Source organism: Mastigoproctus giganteus, chromosome 10 (genome assembly GCF_048544385.1).
Source record: "Mastigoproctus giganteus isolate SK-2022 chromosome 10, ASM4854438v1, whole genome shotgun sequence".
Classification (NCBI taxonomy): domain Eukaryota; kingdom Metazoa; phylum Arthropoda; class Arachnida; order Uropygi; family Thelyphonidae; genus Mastigoproctus; species Mastigoproctus giganteus.
The window spans coordinates 102,619,968-102,640,927 of record NC_143584.1 but is presented as its reverse complement, the minus strand read 5'-3'; the positions used below and the strand labels follow the sequence as shown (position 1 = coordinate 102,640,927).

Here is a 20,960-nt window from a genome sequence, read left to right as displayed (position 1 = left end):
CGCCTTTACACATATAATTGTTAGTGCATTGGACTAGAAGAGTTCGTTGAAAAAGAAGCATCCTATATCAAAAATATTCCTGTTGATTTCATAGCATAATATGCTTGTATAAGCTACAATACACGTAACATTAAAGACAATTTATTTGTTGATGGTTGTCAAATTTTAAACCATACACTTAATAATAAACATGATTTCAATTAGTCTTTATTTATGAATCTTAAAATTGATGTTTGTTTTAATTTCGCTTTGATATTTCTTAAGTTCCCCTTAAAACACTCAATGCATTAAAAGTCTCATTACTTGCTTCAGTTCCTTCAAAAAAATATTGACTGTGTCCATTGCACCTTGAGCCTGTGAGATTTTCGGCACAGATTTTGATTCACTTTCAATTGTCATCATCACCACAATCATCGTTGTTATCATCTTTGTTGAGCAAAGCATTTACACAGCATTTACAATGTAACTCTCTGTAGGAAAACAACTAGTTGATAAGTTGTCATCGACTCGTTCGAAGTAACGTTCCACGCATCATTCAATCAATTTATAGCATCCAATATTGATATAAACTCTAAGTTTCTTTTCTCTTTGACTGATCAGATGTAGAACTAGAAATCTTTTAAACTCTGGATTACATCTATGTCCATTGGTTGTAAAATTGATGTCGCATTGGGAGGCAGAAACACCAGCTTAATGTTGGACAAATTTTGAATCTGGGGATGTGCAGGACAGTTATAAACTAACGATAAAATATTTTTTTTCTTTTTGAATAGCTCCTTATTCCAATCATTTACGTATTCCCGAAATATATTCTAAGTCATCCAAGCTTGTTTGCAGTGTTATCCACAGGAAGTTTCCTTAAGTTTTTTAAACACGTAAGTTTTAAAGATTTTCAGATAACAAACCGTTTTTTTTTTTTTTTTTTTTTTTTTTTAATAAGTTCCTGTCATATTTGGCCATATGAGCATCATCAAGGGAGCCTTTGATTTTTTTCCATCAAAATTTTCCCATTTGAATTTAAATGTATTGTCAGGTGTCAAATTATAAAACAGTCCTGTTTAGTATGCATTGTAGATGCCTTTGTCATTGAAATATTTCCTGATTTCTGCCCAAACATGGTCAATCCATTCGTTTGCCATTATTGGATCTGTAGATCAAGATTTTCCACTAATTTTTGCATAAACGATGTTATGTTGGTTTTTAAATCAATCCAGTTAACCGTTGTTACAACAAAATCATCGTATCCAAATTGCTAAACAATTTGGATACAACGCTTGAGCCCTCAAGATTGGACCGTCTATTGAAAATCTAGCACTTCTTTGTGTGGTGAGCCATTGAAGCAATGCTTCATCAATATTTGTAATCTTGCACTTTCTAATATATATATATATATATTTTTTTTTTTTTTTCGGTTATGTTCTTTTCCAGTGCCAATATGTAAACATTTATTCTTCCACAATGTCGATACACTGGAAGAGGACAAAAAACTTTTTACACACTTCAACATTTTTTGCACCACATTCCAACTCACGAATAATTTCGACTTCTTTGCGAAGCGGGAGATACTTTGTTTTGTTAGTAGCCATGTTTCCGAAGGAAGGGTCCGTTTCTAACTGATTTTTCATTTAAAATGATAATAAAGTGATCTGCATACAAAGTTCATAGAAGCCCAAAATGCATACAAAGTTCTTAGAAGTACCGAAATAAATTTATAGTTCAGTGAATACAAGACAATCTGTAAATAGGGTAATACGAGAAGTGGAATGCCATTGCACTATTGTATAACCCCCATCACAGGAAGGATGTCATAAACCAGCCACTAATCCAATGCAGGTGGTTGTGAAGCTAAGTTGCCCTTTTTATTTTTCATCCATTTCAAGAATTGGGGATTTTTCAACTACCCGAGCAAAATTTGTTTCAAATTTTGTCTGAAAATTTGTTTGGTTTATCTGTGTAGTATGCTTGTTATAACAGTAAGCGATTGTATGGGAATATGTGTAAATTAAAATCATTAGGGCTTTTTGCTTGTTACAGTCATGATCTTGTTATTTCCCTTCTCGTTATAATCAAGTTTGTCTGTACATAATTTGTATATTTGTGTCTACTCTCTTTTTTTGTCTATTTTTTACCAGTGAAGCAAAAGCCTGCAGCTTCCTTGCACTATATCGCGAATACTATTACTAATGCTTAGGGCATACTAATTAAATCGTATGAATTTGAAGTACTGATTATATCATCATCCCTTAAGTCTAAGTGACATTGTGTCACTTAGCCTTACACCACACTAAATCTCTGTTGAATCAGTTTGCTGAGAAAACAAAAATGAGAGTAGGAAAGTGTTATGGGCTTAATGACATGTATGACAAAAAATTCTACAAAGGAATAGAGTTTGCTAATAAATTGAAATATCTTATAATGGGTGGGAGGAATTTGAATATTCCAGATATTGACTTGAACTTGTGGGTTGGTCACTCTCACACTAGCAAGAATTTTTGTGGATTTATTGGATGACATGTTTCCTATAGCAACATGTTAGGCATGCAACAAGAGGAAGTAGTATTCTCGATCTGATTATCAGCAGTGACTCTTCTGGCAGTAAGAAGCTGCAGGTAAAAGACCCTCTGGTTGACAGCGATTACAGTGTGCTGATGTGGGTCTTACTTTGATGTAACTACTGTCAAGGGTAAAGGGAAGGGCATTCGCTTCCATGAGGGTGAGTACAGTGGTCTCAGTTAGTTTTTAAATTCTATACACTGAGACTATGATTATATTGCACTACCTCGAATAAGTAACGCTTCACCAACGGGGAAAAACACTATTACTTATTCTAGGCGGATACTATTACCCAGATGGCACTGTTTCAGAGCTTGTTGGCTCCTCATCGGTGGGTGGGTAGGTACCCTAGTGTTGCAGTGATGACAACCCAGTTGCAAAATATAACTTTTTTATTCTTTTATATATATAATATAACTTTTTTATTCACAATATGAGATATACTTAAATGATGCCATTTTCAACTATTTAGTAGTTAGCTATGTATAGACATGATGCTCTAGCACTAACTTAATTCTTTAAAATTGTTTTTTTGAATTTTAGTTAATTTTTGAATTGTGTTCAATTGATTTTTTACTGTAATCATTTTGCGTTAATCTTTATTCGTTTTCATTTCTGGAGAGTATCATACAGAAGTGTTCTACGTATCATATTGAGACAAATATTGATATCAACGTAGAACGTATTGAGCACCATAGCTCTGTTATATACTAGCTAGTTAACTTCTACGTAACTTGAGGCTATCACCCTAAATGTATTATGTAATCTTAATTATTTGTACACCATTAGGCATATCTCATTTTGTGAAGTTATACTTCACAACTGGATTGTTACTAGGGTACATGGTCACCCACTGATGAGGAGCTAACAATCTCCGAAATGGTGCTGTCTGGATGGTGGCATCCACCGAGAATAAGTAACAGTAGTTATCCCCAGTGGTGAAGCATTACTTATTCGAGGTAGTGCAATATCATGATAACTCGTTGTGAAGGTATTCAAAATATGAGACATACTTAAATGGTGCCATTTTCAACTACTTAGTAGTTGGCTACATATAGACATGATTCTCTAGCACTAACTTATATGCTAGCTAACTTCTACATAACCTGAGGCTTTTGCCCTAAATGTATTATGTAATTTCATCTTCAATAAATTAGTTTTATAAATCATTTTTAAATTCTAAATTGTAATGTCAATATCAAATAAGGTTTGGCTAAATTTTTCTGGAATATAATCTGAAAATAAATTTCTTTGTCATGTATTCCTGCTATAAATTAAATAAAAAAACTTGTATCTTTTTAATAGTTTTAAATTTATTTAAAACCATTAAAGCTAATTTATTATTTATTTATTAAAACTAATTTATTTAAAACTATTAAACTATTCCAGCTTATAAAGTAACCTCATGTGGGACTGAGTCAGATGCTTTGCTAAAATCCAAATAAACAATGTCAAAATTATTCCCTAAATCCAGCTCTTGAGTGACCCTGTCAAAATAGCTAACCAGATTAGTTAAACATGATTTTCCCTTTACAAAACCATGCTTGAGTATCATTCAGAATTCCATGTCTATATAAATGATCCCAAATTCCACCCTTGATAATTGTCTCCATGATTTTCCCTACTTCTGAAGTTAGACTAACTGGCTGGTAATTTCCCACTTCACTCCTAGAATTGCACTTTTTGTATTGGAGACACAGCACTTTTCCAATCCAACAGAATCTCTCCCAAGTCCAGTAATGCTCTCATAATTAGCCTCAATGGTTCAATGCACTTACCTGTCACCTCCCTTAAGATAATAGGGTATATGCCCTCAACTCTGGGAACCTTACTGGACTGTAGGCTCAAGTTTTTTTCATTAAATAAACATGCAAAATTTCAACATCATTAATTAAATTTTTTTTTCAACTTCATTCCCATAATTTCTCAATTGATATAAAGGGTTTTTCTTCTGTAAATATTGATGCAAAATAACTGTTGAGTTCATATGCAACTTCAGCTGGGATATCTAATACTATCCCACGTCCATTACACAAGGGTCTGATCTGATTCGTCCTTCTCTTCTTTACATTTATATATGTGAAGAATTCCTTACCCCCCCCTTGCTAGCAGTGTCTCATCTGTCTTTGCCAGCCTAACCTTTTCTGTAGCACTATTACAGATCAATTTGTAGCTTTTATAGGATTCAGTACTTTTTAATGCTCTAACTTTTCCATGCCATCTTTCTGCTCAAGTAATCTGGCAACTTGATTATTCATCCAACTTGGAATCCACCTCATGGAGTATTTTTTTTTTTTTTTTTTAATTAAAAAAAAAAATTTTTTTTAGCATTCAAGGCTTCTGTGATTAATGTTTTAAAGTATACCATAATTCAATTGTATTCATTCTTTGTGAGATATCTACCCAGTTAATAGAGGCCATGCTGCATCTCAATCCGTCGTAATTTCCTTTTTAGAAATTGTAACCCATTCCTTTGCCTTTAATTACTGCTTCCTCTCTCTTCATCATACACCATAGAACTCTGTGATCACTTCCTGCTACTGGTACCTGTACTGTCAGCCCTATTATGTAATCTGGTTCATGGGTAATGTCTAGAGGAGTGTTCTCCAAAGTTGGGTGCATGCACCCCTAGGGGTGTGCGAGATGATCCATGGAGTGCATGAGATAATCTGCAATAAATTAATATTAATTAAAAATAAACTAGTTTTTCAAAATGTAATTAAATTAAAATTATAAATGTTTTATTAATACTTCAATACGAGTATTTGTTTGATTGTATGGCTTTATTTGATCATCCCTTCGGTTTTGCCTATGTCTGAAAAAAAAAACTCATGTGCTCGCTTCAGACTTGGGGTGTATCTTCCATCCTTGTTTAACTTACTGAACAAATGTAGATCAAGCAAACAGTCAAACAAATGATTTTATAAATGTGATTGTAGATATAATGCCTTCCATGTAAATGATTTATAATAAAAAAAATATTATACTTATATATTTAATTTTTTATTCCGGAGTGTGCACTAGTCCTCTTAAGTAAAATATGGGTGCACGGAACAAACCCCAAGTAGATAAGAAAACACAAACTATTTGCTTCCCTCCTCACACAGGTAAGTATCCAGTAGACCTTTGAATTTATTCAAACTGTCAGCCTCAACTACCTGCAAGGGCAACTTGTTCCAGCTATCAAAGACCCACTGGCTAAAAGAAAATTTCCTACAGTCTAGTCTAAACCTCAGCCCTGTAATTTGAATTTATGATCCCTAGTTCTGGAATTGTTTAGAACAGTGTATAGTGTTAATTGTAATGTGGCTCAGAGGTTTTCTCCCAACACCGTGTTAAGCAGTGTGAATACAAACTGTGTAAAGGCCAGATTTATGTAAGTTAGTGAGTATTTGTTGTGTTGTTCATCCAGCCTCTTAGCGTAGGGCTGGTGTTTTAACACAGAAACATCTAGTTTACTGTTCAGGATACAGGCTGAACAGTAGGGAGTATAAAGTACTGGCATGGCAAACATGTGGTAGCCAAGGCTACAGACAGGAAAAGCCCAGTAAAAAAAAAAAAAAAGAATGAAACTTAGAAGGGAATATTGGGAAGATAGGAAGTGGGAGGGGTTACGGTGATAGAGAGAAAGGGGGTAGATATTGAAGGTGCCCACCTGATTGAAAGTGGGGACACAAAAGGTCGGGATGCCCAATGTACTCTGGGGTGGGAAATGATAGTTGGCATTTGGCTAACCCACCAGGCAAAAGAGGAGAGGGTTCCACCCAGGATGGGGGGGGGTGTGAAAGAACAACCAATTCAGGTGGTAGGAATGACCATCCACAGGGAAAGGGAGAGACACAATTTAATACACTCATAACTGTCATTAGCAATCTGCTTCCATTTTGTTTTTATGCTTTTTTCTTATAATCATCAGTTGGTGGGATGAACTGGTGATGTTACCAACAACAAATTCTAATGGGAAGCATTCAAGGAATTAATTGCGGAAGCTACTAGGCTTTTCATAAAGGTTAAGAAATACTGTTCAAGGTTTAAGCCTAAAGGGATATCAGATGAACTAATGGGATTCGTGGCAGAGAAGAAAAATTCACGAGATGCATATAAATTATCAGGCGACACAGAAAACTATGGTGTGTGTGGGGGGGGGTTGTTTATTGGTGCATTAGCTGCTATAGTTATAGTGTGCCTTGGATGGTCAGTAATGGTCTGGGGTGTGTTCAACTGGCACGTTGGGACCTCTAGTACGTCTAGACATATCTCTGAACAGTCCAGGTTACTTATCCATCCTTGCAGACCATCGTGCATGCACAGGGAAATGGACTCTTCCAGCAGGACAATGCACCTCTCCACAGAGCCGTGGTGACTAGAATATGGTTTGAAGAGTATTCCACAGATTTTACCACCATGGAATGACCACCTCATTCACCAGACATGAACCTTGGAGAGCATCTTTGGGATGCTGTGGAAAGGTCCGTTCAAGCTTTAGATCCTCCACCCAGGAATGTGATAGAATTATGGACAGCAGCAAATATGGATGGAAATACCTGTGGAACACTTTCGTGAACTAGTGGACTCAATGCCTTGCCATGTGATGCTCTCATCCGGGCAAAGGGTGGGCCTACCCGTTACTAGGTGGTTATCCCATGGTTTCTGTCCACTCAGTGTATACCTACTCTTAGATAAGTGGATTCATGCATTGCTGTGTATGGATGAGTCACTGAATATGTTGCAAATTACAACTAATGATAATGTTGCAATTTCAGTGGACATATTTAGTCCCTAAACCTTTTGATGATATCTCATGTATGAGAGGTGAAAGAATGAACTAACCTTTATTTAGCCCAAGTTTTATTTGACCTTTGTGAACAGTTGTGGATAAGGGCAACATTTCACCCTTATTTAATAATTATATTAAATATATAATTTAATGACAGAATGGATATATAAAAATGAATGTCATAAGTAGATATTTTTTGTTTCTATTGTATCTGTATATTTTAAAATATTTTTATATAATAAATCTGTTCACAGTTTGATGAATTTTTCAAGCCATATACCAAATACTGTTTAAACCAAAGCAACTGTACTGATTATATCAAGCAGAAAAGGGTGAACAGTGAACTTTTCAATGCTTACCTTGCAGTGAGTATAATTTATTTTTAGCTGTTTTTTAGTTTTTTTTAATTTTTATTTTTCAGATTTAATATTTTTAGCTTTTTTTCTAGTCTTATGATGTTCGCTTTTTAGCTTTTTATTTGTAAGGTACTGTTAATCATATTCCTTAAAAGGGCTGGATAAGAAGTGTACTGGATGTTAGTACAAATCTGATTAAAGTCATTGTTCTTGAACATGTGTATGTGTTCTCTGTATATGGTGGATCTCAGGCATATGCCTATCTCCACCTAATACCTCTGTGAAGAAATACAGATACTCTGTAAAATGGGCCTGACATAGTATAAATGTATGTTTGTGTACACCGATGAGCCAAAACATTATGATCAGCAAGTCGTTATGCAAATCGAAGCAACTACAGGTGAACTATGGTGCATGCGTGGGTTAGGACACAGTACAAAAAACACCTGATACTGAGCTCCATTAATCAGTGTTACCCTTGTTCTTCGGATGGGAAAGGCAGTGGACTTAAGTGAGTTTGACAAAGGCCAGATTCTAATGGCCAGAGCATATGGGAAACAGCATAGCTGGTGGAGTGCTCACAGTCAGCCATTGTTAGTACCTACCGAAAGTGGTCCGAGAAGGGGAAACTCACGAACTGCCAGGGAGATGTTGGACGACTATGGCTCATCGATGCTTGAGGTAAATGAACTCTCTCCCGGATGGTATGTTGCGACAGAAGGGCAGCTGACACGACTCGCTGATAAATATAATTGGAATGCTGGTGACGGGAGTAATGTGTCACAACAAACAGTACATTGAACCATATTGAGCATTAGCATTAGTAGAGGCATATGATGCAAGAAAGCAAGCTTATGCAGCATCAGCCAAAAAAAAAAAAACCCTTCCACTTCACCCCTCCGTTCATTCGAAATACCTGTCCAGCTGAGCCTTAAATTTATTTAGGCAATCAACTTCCACAACAAGGGATGGAAGTCTGTTCCACCAACCAACTACCCGCTGGCTAAAGGCAAACTTCTGCACATCTATCCTACATCTGTCTTTCTTCAATTTGAATTTATGCCCTCTCAGGTGATTATTCTGAGCGAGAGGCAGTATCCCATCAGCATTGAGCATGCTCAAACCATTCAAGGCTTTGTACACCTCTATCAGATCACCTCGCCGGTGCCTAGTCTACAGACACTGTAATTTGCAAAACTTAAGCCTTTCTTCGTAAGAGCAACCTTTCGTTCTGTTCGCTAACCTTGTTGCCCTTCTTTGTATTCGTTCCAGCAGCTCTACATCCTTCTTGAAATGAGGCCTCCAGACCTGTATACAGTACTCAAGATGCAGCCTGACCATTGCCTTATACAAGGGAATAATCACCTCCCTATCCCTGCTAGAAAAATTCCTGTATATCATTGATAAGACACCATGAGCTACTCTTGAAGCCCGTCTACACTGCTCAGCGAACTTCATATCTGCCTGCACAATTACCCCCAGGTCCTTCTCATTCTCTACCACTGTCAGTGTAGTACCACAGAGTTGATACGTTGCTCTGGGGTTGCTGTTTCCCATATTTAGTACTTTACATTTGTCAATATTAAACTTCATTTCCCGCCTCTCAGCCCATCTGCTCAACCTTTCCAGATCCTGTTGCAGCAGCATAGCATCAGTAGCATCCTTAACAGCCCTGCCTTTGTTTCGTCTGCAAACTTGGACATTAAGCTTGATATACCTTCATCAATATTATTTATAAATACAGAAAACAACAATGGACCCAACACTGAACCCTGAAGGACTCCACTAATAACATTAGTCCACGATGAGCAAATGGGGCTGTGTAGCTGCAGGCCGCTCAGAGTGCCCATGCTAACCACGGTTCACCGGTGACAGTGCCTACAATGGGCACACGAACATCAAAACCGGAACTTTAGTGATTGGAAGAAGGTTTGGTCCGATGAATCACGCTTCCTGTTGCGCCATGTGGACGGCCGGTTACATGTGCATCATTTACCTGGGGAAGTGGCACCTGGATGCACTGTGGGATGAAAACAAGCGGATGGCGGCAGCGGTGTCATACTTTGGGTGATGTTCTGCTGGGATGCCCTGGGTCCAGTCATCCATATGCCTTGCACTCTGACATCTACCACCTACCTAAACATCATTGCTGACCAGGTACACCCTTTCATGGCAATGGTCTCCCCCTCTGGTGGTGCCGTCTTTCAGCAGGATAATGTGCCATGCCACACTGCCCGGATTGTTCAAGACTGGTTCACAGAACATGAGGAAAACTTTCATGTATTGCCCTGGCCTCCAAATTCCCCAGACATCAATCCCATTGAGCATTTGTTGTTTATGTTGGAACAGCAACTCCGATCTGCAGCATCTCAACCACGGACCTTACAGGAGTTAAAGGATCTGCTGCTTACATTTTGGTACCAGATACCACAAGACACATTTAGAAATCTTGTAGCATCCATGCCTCGCTGGGTACTAGCTGTTTTGGCTGCATGTACAGGACCAACATCATATTAGGTAGGTGGTCATAATTTTTTGGCTCATCGGTGTATGTATTAGTGTACATACTGCAGTGTTGTTTATGTCAGGCCACTTTGCTACCAGGAAGGAGCCATCACCTGGACAGCCAAAACCTGGTGCCCATCCATTACACTGCTAACGCACAATATCCCACATCCCCTGGTGGGTGTACCATATCAGTGGTTGCCAAAAATATTTTACTCAGGTATAGTAAATGAAACAATCCACAATATTTAAAAATAAAAGCATAAAAAGGCAAGTTAAAGAACTACAAAATAAATTTGTAATTGTGAATATAGGTAGTTCCCGACTTTACGAGTTAATTTGTTACTTTTTATGGTTACGTTCTCAATGAAATTGGTTGGCTAATTAGTTTAGGTTTAAACAAAATGATTGATTTATCCAAAGAAATGAATTCTCTGGGAACATCAGCATTATTGGAGAAGTTCAAAGACAGGGAGCCATCTACCTTCTCCCTCATGGACCAGTCAGAAATGATACCAAATTTCAAAAATAATCGATTCATAAGATGGGAGTTTTAGAAGACAATTTAAAGCAACTGCTTGAGTGGCATCAGACATTTTCATCAAATTTGCACAATGATAAGCAACATAAGCAAATATATCACCAATAGATCTGCATCGATGGAACTTCTGTTGGAGATTATTGATTACATGAAAAGTTTCAAGATAGTTTGAGAGTTGGTATTTGATGGATATCTCAATTATTTTGGAAAGAGTAGACGTGAGTGCAGTGAGGCGGTAATTGGATGGGAGGGATTTGTCACCCTATTTAGGAACTGACTGGATATGAGAATTTCCAAGCAGAAGTAAAAACACTGGTGCGTTAAAAAAATGAGAAAAGGCAATGCAGAATAGGAACAAGCTCAGAAGATTAGGTTTTTGAGAACAATGCCCAAGTACCATCAGTATGTGAAACTTTTATTTCTTGATGTCAAGATTATTCAGAATTCTTCTAACATCCTCTCATAGAAGACTGCAGGATGCTTTATGTAGATCATGGGTGCCTCCGTAGCCAGGTGGGAAGGAGCAGCAGTGCGTAGCACATGCTTCTTGATTAGACCGGGGTTTGAGCCTGTCACCACCAAATATGGAGGATGCGGAAAGGTCAGGGAATGACCACCGCATATTCCTGGAGTAATATGGCCTTAGTTGCTAATGCTCCTAAAAACCAAATAACAACATATGTAGATCATACTGAGTATGATAAGAGGAGGTTTACAAGGTCATCAATACAAGAGTTAGAAGAAAAGTAGAATGCGAGTGAAGTAGGATGCTTTATATTGCCCGACTACCATTTGGAAAAGAAGCAAGTTTTTTACTCTTTAACTGTTCAAAATCAAGCTTGGAATAATTAATAACTGTTTTATAATTTGTTATGAGCTTTAGTGTAAGCAGAAAATGCAGCTGGAGATTTGGATACAAGCTAATTGCAATATATTCTACATTGTTATCTTGTCAATAGCCTCAGTGCATTTATTGGAAAACCAAGGTTTGGATAAAGTACATGGTTTTAAAGTGGGATGTGGAATAAATGATTTCATTTCTACAAGAATAATTTCAATATGATATGAGAAAATATTGGGATCAGAAGATTTCAAACAATCTAACCATGGAAAACAACTATGAAAGTCTCGTAGATCATCCCATTTCATGTTCTTAAAATGCCAATTAACACAAGGTTTGAGAATTGCCACAAAAGAAAGGAGCTGTTAGAAAAAGTATCATCACCAAGTTGTGATCTGAAGTGGCTAGAAGACCACTCACCTTAACTGTGTACTTTGAAGGGTTATTTGTGAGAAAAAGATCAAGAGTATTCAGTGTGTGTAGTTTGGATTGTTTGGTGAGTAGATTAACAAGCTGAGTAGGGTCATTAGTAATTGCAAAGACCTCAGCATTCTGAAGCTGAGTCCATACAACTAGAAAACAGAAGCCAACTGGAGTTGCGAACGTTACTAAGGAAATTTACTTCATCATTAGGAAAGTCTTATTGGAGAAAGAGTTTCAAAGAATGGAGGTCGGGGTTCAGTATGATTAGTAGAGTTAGCAGAATTATAAAGGCAACAGATGAATTTGACAAATTGAGCTAGAGGTATTTTAATCAAGAGGAGACCAAAACAGAGAAGATTCCAAATTAGGATGTCTCTCTGAGAAGGAATATCCAAGAAGTTGCATAAGTATTGAATTTGAAGAAAAAGGAATCAAAGTAAATAATTAGAGAAAGTGAGATTAGTAGTAGTAGTTGATGCTACTGATAATTTGCAATGTCAGCAAAAGTAAGTGGGCTTGGTGGACTGTTGTTGGAAATGAAAATCTTTGAGATTTTTACTTGGACCTCATATATTTGTGAAATAAATTTATGAAAAAGAAAAAAAAATGGGGTGGTTTAATTCTCTTTATATAAATCAGTTTGTTCTATTAATGTAACTATATACATAGCAAAAAATACACCCAGCCCTTTGACAATACATGGCCTTGACAGTGTCCCCCACCCGCATACATGCTACTTGGACTCAGTCTGAAGAGCTGTTTATTGGCTGCCCTGTAAAAACTATTTGACAGCTATACCCTCAAGGTAAGGAATGCTGGATCTCTCCATGATGCCCAACATCTCTTCCATCATATTACACGATGGAAGAGATGAAGATTAAAAATATGTTTCACCACTTGAACTTTCCAATAATCATAGTGGTTGCATCGAAATGTGTGACGAGGGTGTTGCCTAGTGATGTGGCTGCTGCAGCTTACATTGGTTCATACCTGTGTGGTCCCACAGTACAGTGTTTCAAGAATTATTTATGTGGAATATAACCAGGGTATACTAACAATCACACCATGGTGAATGATGGAAGCAGAGGATTTGGCTGTTGCAGAATATCTAGACTTAATTTTAAAAAAAATCAGTCCACTTGACTCACAAGTGGCTCCTGAATATATCAGTTCTATCAGCATTTTAGATTCCATGGTTGCAATCCCTAGCCTGTCATACCTATAAAAATATTTGCAACAAGCCTCAGGGACAAAAATTCCCAAAAACAAAATCATCTGACCGAAAGGCTTCAGCATCCAAAACGTGATGACCGGTGTAACTAGTGCTGCTGTATATCTCATATCCCACACAGATATAAATCTAAGATCTGGAGATCCTGGTGACTATTACCACCACGATCTCCATTTCTTTATTACCACCAAAGAGAAAAATGGACCATCCCAGCCAGTGTGACCAGCAAAGCAATGTTGAGGCTAGCCTTTTTCAACAATAACACTTCACATTGTGCGTTGTCAATGAAATTATAATGACTTATTATTAAAATCATTCTTTAACTTAAAATATCCTAAACTCCATAATCATCAATATTCACAAATGAGCCAAGATGTGATTATTCACAAATAACCACCTTTAGCCAAGATTAAGACTAAATGTAGTTTTCTTAATTTATTATCTTTCTCAATTATCCTTACTTTTAAAATTCATATAACCATAACTGCATAACCACTGAAAATTGGGGCTTTACGTTCTAATGACAGTTTTCTGTCGAAGTGACATCGGGAATAAGCTGTTGAGGTTAAGAGAAAATATTGGATTCACCATCTTCATGTACTTCTCATATTTCAGGTCTTCATTAATCACACACACACACACATCTTAATGAATGTCAGTGATAACAACCATTTTGCTGTTTCAGTGGTGTGAAACGCACAAAGACTGTAAGAGGCTCAGACTCCTGGATTTGCTTGTCAAGCCAATGCAGAGGCTAACAAAATATTCTCTTCTTTTGAAAGCTATACTTAAAAAAACTGAGAAAGAGGAAGACCGTGGGATATTACAAAATATGGTAAGTATTTTTTTCTATTTGAAATATTTGTTTTGTAACACAGTCATTCTGTGCAGTGATTGGACAGTTTTATCCAAGCTGTATTTCATATAAAATTATGTACAGTTAGTCCCCAACTTATGTAAGCTCGTGTTTCATAATTTCTGACTTGCGTACATTTTTTTAAACTCAGTTTTTTTTTCCCTTCAGGACTGTAAAACAGTAAAAAAATAATTAGCCATCAATAACGACCATGACTTGCACAAGTGAAATGCAGAGCAACAAGTTTACTAAGCTTAGAAAATAGGAATGGGAGAAGATTCTGAAAATTTATTTGTTTTTTTATATGACTGAAGATTTCAGTCAAGGGGACATAGATTTCACCATAATAATGTAAAAACCCACAGAATTCCACCTATCGGTATTATCGCAAATGCAAAAAGTTTGCCTGTTTATAATAGATTGCATTAACAGAAAAGCCGAATAAACCAGAAACTGCAAATTGTTTTTATGTTTTTGATTTAGTGACCTCCAGAAATGTGCTTTAGTAATATGTGAGCTCATGTGATGTGATCGTGTTTTCACCTTAACCCTGGGAAGTTCAACCAGCACATTGACAAACTCATCAGTGTGCTGAACCTGAAATGGAGAGCAAAACAACACCTGCATTACATCTCAGACAGAGTCACAGCAATAAAATGTCAGGATCACTATATATTCCCTGCTACTTTATGTAGCTGAATTCTGGGCATCAGCAGCAGCAGCAGCAGCAGCAGCATCTACAAGCAGTAAACCTATTTGGGCAGTGGCATATTGGCTCCTCAAATGGAATATTAGCTAACTTACAAGCATAAGTTACCACCCCATGTTCATACAACTGAAATGGCCCAGGCCCTGGGAATCCCCAGCCTGTCTTCTCTTTTGTTGATGAAAAAAGACTGGTAATCACGGTTAAGGTGTTGACTGGTCTGATCAAGGTTGCCTTCTCTCACTGATGAAAAAAAGACTGGTAATCACGGTAAAGGTGTTGACCACTCTGATCATGTCTCCTTCATTCTGGGATCTGTGTGGCTGGAAGATTCCACCCAGCTCAGAGTCACCTCAACTATTTGCCCTCTTCATTCACACCTCCACTTATCAGATCATTTCCTACCATACCAGATGCTCGGACGAATCCAGGTCATCTATGCTGACCTTCAGAAATTTGATGTCAACTGATGATATAGACTTGGGATACTTGGTCCCATAGACCACAAAATAACAAAAACCATCTGCAAATTGCCATACTGCTTAACTAAAACTGGGACTGGCACCACCATCATTTGACAAAGCGTTACAACCAATCGCAACTGTCTGGACAGAAGTGAAACTTCCCCGGTTGCTCCCAGTAAGGAATACTCTATGTTGATCCAGACAGTGTGCACAAGGAAAAGCTTTCTTTCTTCACATCCAAAGACAATACCCTTCATCACCACTTGGAGATCCCTGTGAATTAACTAATGAACATAGTGAAGAAATGAGCCTGACACTGCCCTTGTTGCTTGCTCCCATGAACTGTGGGGGACAATAGTATATGTAAATTGTATATGTATCAGTTGTCATTTGGTTATTTAAGTTTAATGTTCTAAATCTCATGGTAAAATCTAGTAATTTTTGTAATATAATTTAATTTGTAATGTAACTTATTTAAGGCCACTTCTCGTCACTTTAATGAGAAGTGGTCTTAAATAAATCTCGTCACCAAAAATATCATCTTGTTTTGTTCTTTAATGTCTTATGTTGAGGAGGCTTCCACCCTGCAGTGGGTTGATAATAGCTGCAGTTTACTTTTTTTTTTTATGGAAAAAGTAAAAATTGCATGCTAATGAATAATTTTAGTAGAAAGAAAAGTATTTAATTTTTAGAAGCTCACCAACCAAAAATGATAAATATTTACAAAAGTATATTGCAGCAGAATTGGCAAAGAAATTGCATTGCAATTAGATTCCAAGGCTCGTTGGAAGAGTTGTCCACCCAGCTCTCGTGGTTAGCAGAGTATTTTAATTGATAGGATCGCCATCCTCTCTACACCTCGTGGGAAAAGACCCGAGTTCAAATCTCGTCGGTGATGGGAGGAATTTTTATGGGTCTCTTTCACAACATGGTTGAGTTAGTTGGCCTCAGTCAAGTGTAGAATAGTTTTTCCTCCAGTTTTCAGGTTTTTTGTCCAGCAAACAGAAAATCAACCTCAGAACACATGCAATTTACAGACAATATACACACAGCAACATGGCCTTAGTCGCTGATGCTCCTAAACCCCAATAACAACAATTGTCCATGCTTGAAAGATTTTTTTGAGTTGATGTTGTGTGCAGAAAGCTTTTTTAACTGATTTAGATTCAAGTATATATTTCTGTGAGGATGAATTTAATTTATTATCTGCTGCTATATCTACACTAATGCCTATAAAGTTAGTGGTAGTCACACTATGCCGCAAAGAAGCAAATCTTTTACCTGCAGATGCTGCCATAAAATTTATGATAAACTCTCTGGAAAACAAAATTCTGAAATAACTAGTGAATTGCATATGGCATTGAAACTCCATATTTCACAGGGGTGTACAAATTAACAAAGGTCCTTCAGTATTTGCAAAGCGGGATACAAGATGATAGCAAATTATTTCTTAGACTCATTAAAGGTACTATAGTGAAAATTATACTCCGCTTAATAAAACATCTTTCTCCTTTAGAAAATGATGAGCAGAATTCAACCTTAGAATACCAACATGGAACAGAACATCAGTGTTCTGCAATTCTTTCCAAAAATAAGAAATTGCCTGACTGTAATGAGATGCAGTCATCAAAAGATAAACTTAATTCAGAAATTAATCAAAGACTTAACTGTTCCTGCTAAAAAAGTTCAAAGGTTAAAAAAGGAAATAAGATTTTTTTGAAGATGAGGGAATGAGGAGAGTAAACCTGCAACTCATCTATGACAATCTCAGTGCAATAGCACCATCCAGCTTAGAATCCAAAAGGATGTTTTCTGCCACTAATCAAATATGTACCAAAATTAGATCTGGTTTAAACGATAACCCTATTGATTGCTTATGTTTCTTAAGAGCTCACTTTATTCGGACAGGCAGTGTGGATGCTTAAACATAACTAAAATTTGCAGTATCAATATGTATTTTTTTTTTTTTAGAATAACTATTTTTTATAATTTTTTTGTCAGATATTTATTAGTGTAATAAAAGTTTGATTTCAAACAGTAATTCAACTAATTACTTATTTCCTTACTTTATTGCAACTAATTGTCATCAAAATTTATTGAGAAAAATGTTTGTTTTTGGAATACCAGTATTAAGATTTTGACTGATATTTTGAGCCCTACTTGAAATCTACAGAGTTTCATTTGGTTTCAACAACATCTTTTAATTACGTGTCCTGAAGTGTGAATGAGGAAAGATGGATAAAATCATTTAGCATGTAGTCATCCAGTATATGGGGAGAGGAGAGACTAATGCCAAAGGCAATTCATAAGGAAACAGTTGAAACATTGGGGGAGGATACCCCTTCCTATTCCATGGTTAAGAAGTGGACAGCAGAATTTAATAAGGGAAGAAGAGCCTAGAAGATGAACCACCCTGGAAGGCCTGCAACATCCGTCACTCCAGAAGTTGTTAATAATGCACATGATCTCATGATGAGTGATTGAGAAGTGACAGTTCAGTATGTTCTATCTTGGACATCTCATCTAAACATGTAAAACATAATAACAGAGGTTCCTGCTATGAAAAAGGTATCAGCATGATGGGTCCCAAAGTAGTTGACAGCACACAAGGATTGTTAAAAGTCGATTTATTCTGCTGATGAGGTGATGAAATCGGTTTTTGGAATGCTGATGGAGTGTTGATAGTGGATTACCTTCAGAAAGGCCAGACAGTCACAGCATATTATGCAGACCTTGTGAAGCATGTGCAAGAAAACACAGACAAATGTCAAGAAAATCTCAGCAAAGGAATCTTGTTCTACCAGAAAAATGTGCCTGCTCACAAGGCTGTCATTGCCATAACTGCACTGCATAAATGTGTCTGCATCTTGGATCAACTCCCATATATGGCATTCAGACTTTTACCTGTTTCCCAATTTGAAAAAAAAAAAAACAAAATACCTGGCTGGCATCCATTTTCCCACTGTGGGAAAATGGTATTTGGTATTTGGAATGTAGCTGGAATCAACGCATTGAAGCATTGGTGACAAAAGTGTATTGACTCGAAAGGGTGCTACATTGAAAAGTAACATGTTATCAGACTCCTCAGGAAAACCCTTCATACTCGGGTCACAAACTTTTAATATACCTCTCCATACAGTAATTTGTACCTGTAGAAGAATGGAACATTTTAATTAATCACACAGGTTTGATTGAATAAAATTAATCAAACAATTTACATTAAGCTTGATATGCCATCTGATCAAAAATGAATATAGATTAAAAACACATTTCACATTTATTTTTGACCACGCTATAATTTGGAATCCTCAGTATTGGATAAACTTTAGTCCACCTGGTTCTCACAATTAACTCTGTTATTGTTGTCTAATATTTGGAACCCCATTGTGGTACATAAAATGCCAGAATCACCAGAATTTCAGTACAACCACATACTATGCATGTTCTGAATAGTATGTGGTTTCCTACAATTCTGTGCCTCCAGGATTGTAGGAAACAAGGTTGCAGAAATGTTTATGTAGAAATCCTGCAGAACATTTTGCTGAATAATGTGAAGCATACCAAAGACATTAAATATGATATTCTGACTTTGTCTTTTCACAGACACCAGCTATCAGAGATTTTTAAAGAATAATTTTGTATTAAGGTAAGAATCAAAGCCATCAATTGAAACTGTTGAATTAACTTCAAAGAATATCTACACTTTTGTAAAGACAATTGGCCCCGACTGCCGAGCATTTTTCTCTGTGCGATTTATAGAGTGCTTGTGCGATTTATAGAGTTTCTTGTCTGATTTTCTCCTCTTTTGTTTGCATGAAGTGGTTTTGTGCTTGCAAAGTCAGAAGTAAGAACCTAGAAAGGAAATCCACCTTTCTTTACCTAGTCTTCATATCAAATACTAACCACTCTACTAACTTCAATAACCACTTGGTCACTGGTGGCACAGCTCCTGCCCCTCCACGTGGCGTGGCTGGTAACCTGGGGGGAAATCTATCCCTCAGGGCTAAAAGGAGCAGAAATGGAAACTGATGTATTTTGAAGTTCAGAGCCAAAGGGCTCTCAATATGACAATGACACTGACCACGATTTCCCTCTTTCAAAAAAGAGAGAAGTCGTGGTCAGTGTCATTGCAATTAAATTTTTGAGATGGTAGATCACGGCACATTTTGAAGGGAAAAAGTAGATCGCATCACAAATTAAGTTGGCCACTCCTGCCGTAGACAACTTTTAAGAAAAAAACTACGATAGTAGTGTGGGAGGCATCATTTCCTCTGTATCTCATAATGTGCTCAATGATAGGCCAATAGCTTTGAAATGTGCCGTTTCACTTCCACGAAACAACAGATGACTGCTTGTCGGGATAAAGGAAAACCACTCTTCTAAATCTCTAACAGGGTGCTTACAATAGAAGGTTGACTAGAACCTAATGTCCAAATGTTTAATACACCTTGGTCTGCCAACTAGCTATGGATACACAGAAAGTAGTTGACCAGCTCGACTTCTCGGTATGTGGGACAGGTAGACAGATAGGTTTTACGGGACCCACTGAATTGCACATGGTAATCTCTTTTATCTTTTAATCCGAGCGTAACAACAAGCACTATTGCTTGCTTGAAGGCCATGGGTGCGAACGATGCGTACCCAGTTAAGTCTCGTAATGCAGTTGTTATATGGAAAATTTTCTTCGTTCTATGAACGAAAAAATTTTTTTTGTTTCCATAAAACGAAGAAAGAAAAAAATTCAGTAAAGAATTAAATTCTATTTAACGAATTCTAAAAAAATTCGGCAAAAAGAAAACTTTATCTCTAAATAGAAAAATTCGCTATAAAGAAGTTTGTTAAACAGAGGTCTGACTGTACTTATTATGATTGTGCCAATTATCAAAAAAAAGGCATGTAGCCACGAATTTGTCAAAGTTGCCGAAAACCTAGCTGCGCCTCCATCCTATTGATCATGTGACAGATAACATCACAGTGCATCTCCTAAAAGTGGCAAAAGACTCGATTAAAAAAAAAAAAAAAAAAAAGACTGCAGCTGTTATCAACCCACTGCAGGATTGCAGTGGGTTGATAACGGCTGCAGTATTTTTTTTTTCCACTCAGCACAATTCATGCTGATGGAAATGGACCACAGTCTGCCACACTGGTCGAGTGCGGGTTGGCAGATCGACCGTATTTAGCAGTCAGGGGCTTGAACCCCGGACTATTCAAAGAGCATGTGTTACTGCACTCCCACTCCTGACCACTCGGCTACAGAGGCCGGTCAAAGACTCAATATCATTATCAAATCCTCCAAGCAGAAAGCATTATAATTAATGATGGAATGAGGACTGCACAAAAGCAAAGAAAGCAAAAATAAAGCCTGGAATTTATTTCGGCAAAGTCCAACCACAGCCAATCTCATCAATTTTAAGAAATTGATGAGATTGGCTGTGGAAATTGAATTTGCCATTCGTAATTGCATTTGTGAAACACTAACGTCTAGTAATGGTTTCCATAGATATAGAGAAGGCTTTTGACACCACCTGGTGATGTGGCATACTTAGTGATCTTTACTCTTTTGGTCTACAGGGCAACCTTCCTATATTTGTGAAAAATTTTCTACATTCTAGATTGTTTCAAGTTCGATACCAACATGCCCTTTCAGAAACCTTCATTCAGGAAGGTGTTCCACTGGGATTAATGTTGAGTGCCACTTTTTTTTGCT

General features: G+C 37.1%; 1 protein-coding gene across 5 annotated transcripts in view; it reads left to right on the top strand.

Moving 5' to 3' along the window:
• LOC150079193 (pleckstrin homology domain-containing family G member 5-like) overlaps positions 1 to 20,960 on the top strand; it is a 559,615-nt gene that overhangs the window by 304,313 nt on the left and 234,342 nt on the right. For all 5 annotated transcript variants that reach the window (XM_090382446.1, XM_090382448.1, XM_090382445.1 and 2 more), the window contains 2 exons: positions 7,585 to 7,695; positions 13,913 to 14,062. In XM_090382446.1, coding sequence (XP_090238572.1) covers positions 7,585 to 7,695; positions 13,913 to 14,062 — 261 coding nt within the window. The remainder of the gene's footprint in view (positions 1 to 7,584; positions 7,696 to 13,912; positions 14,063 to 20,960) is intronic.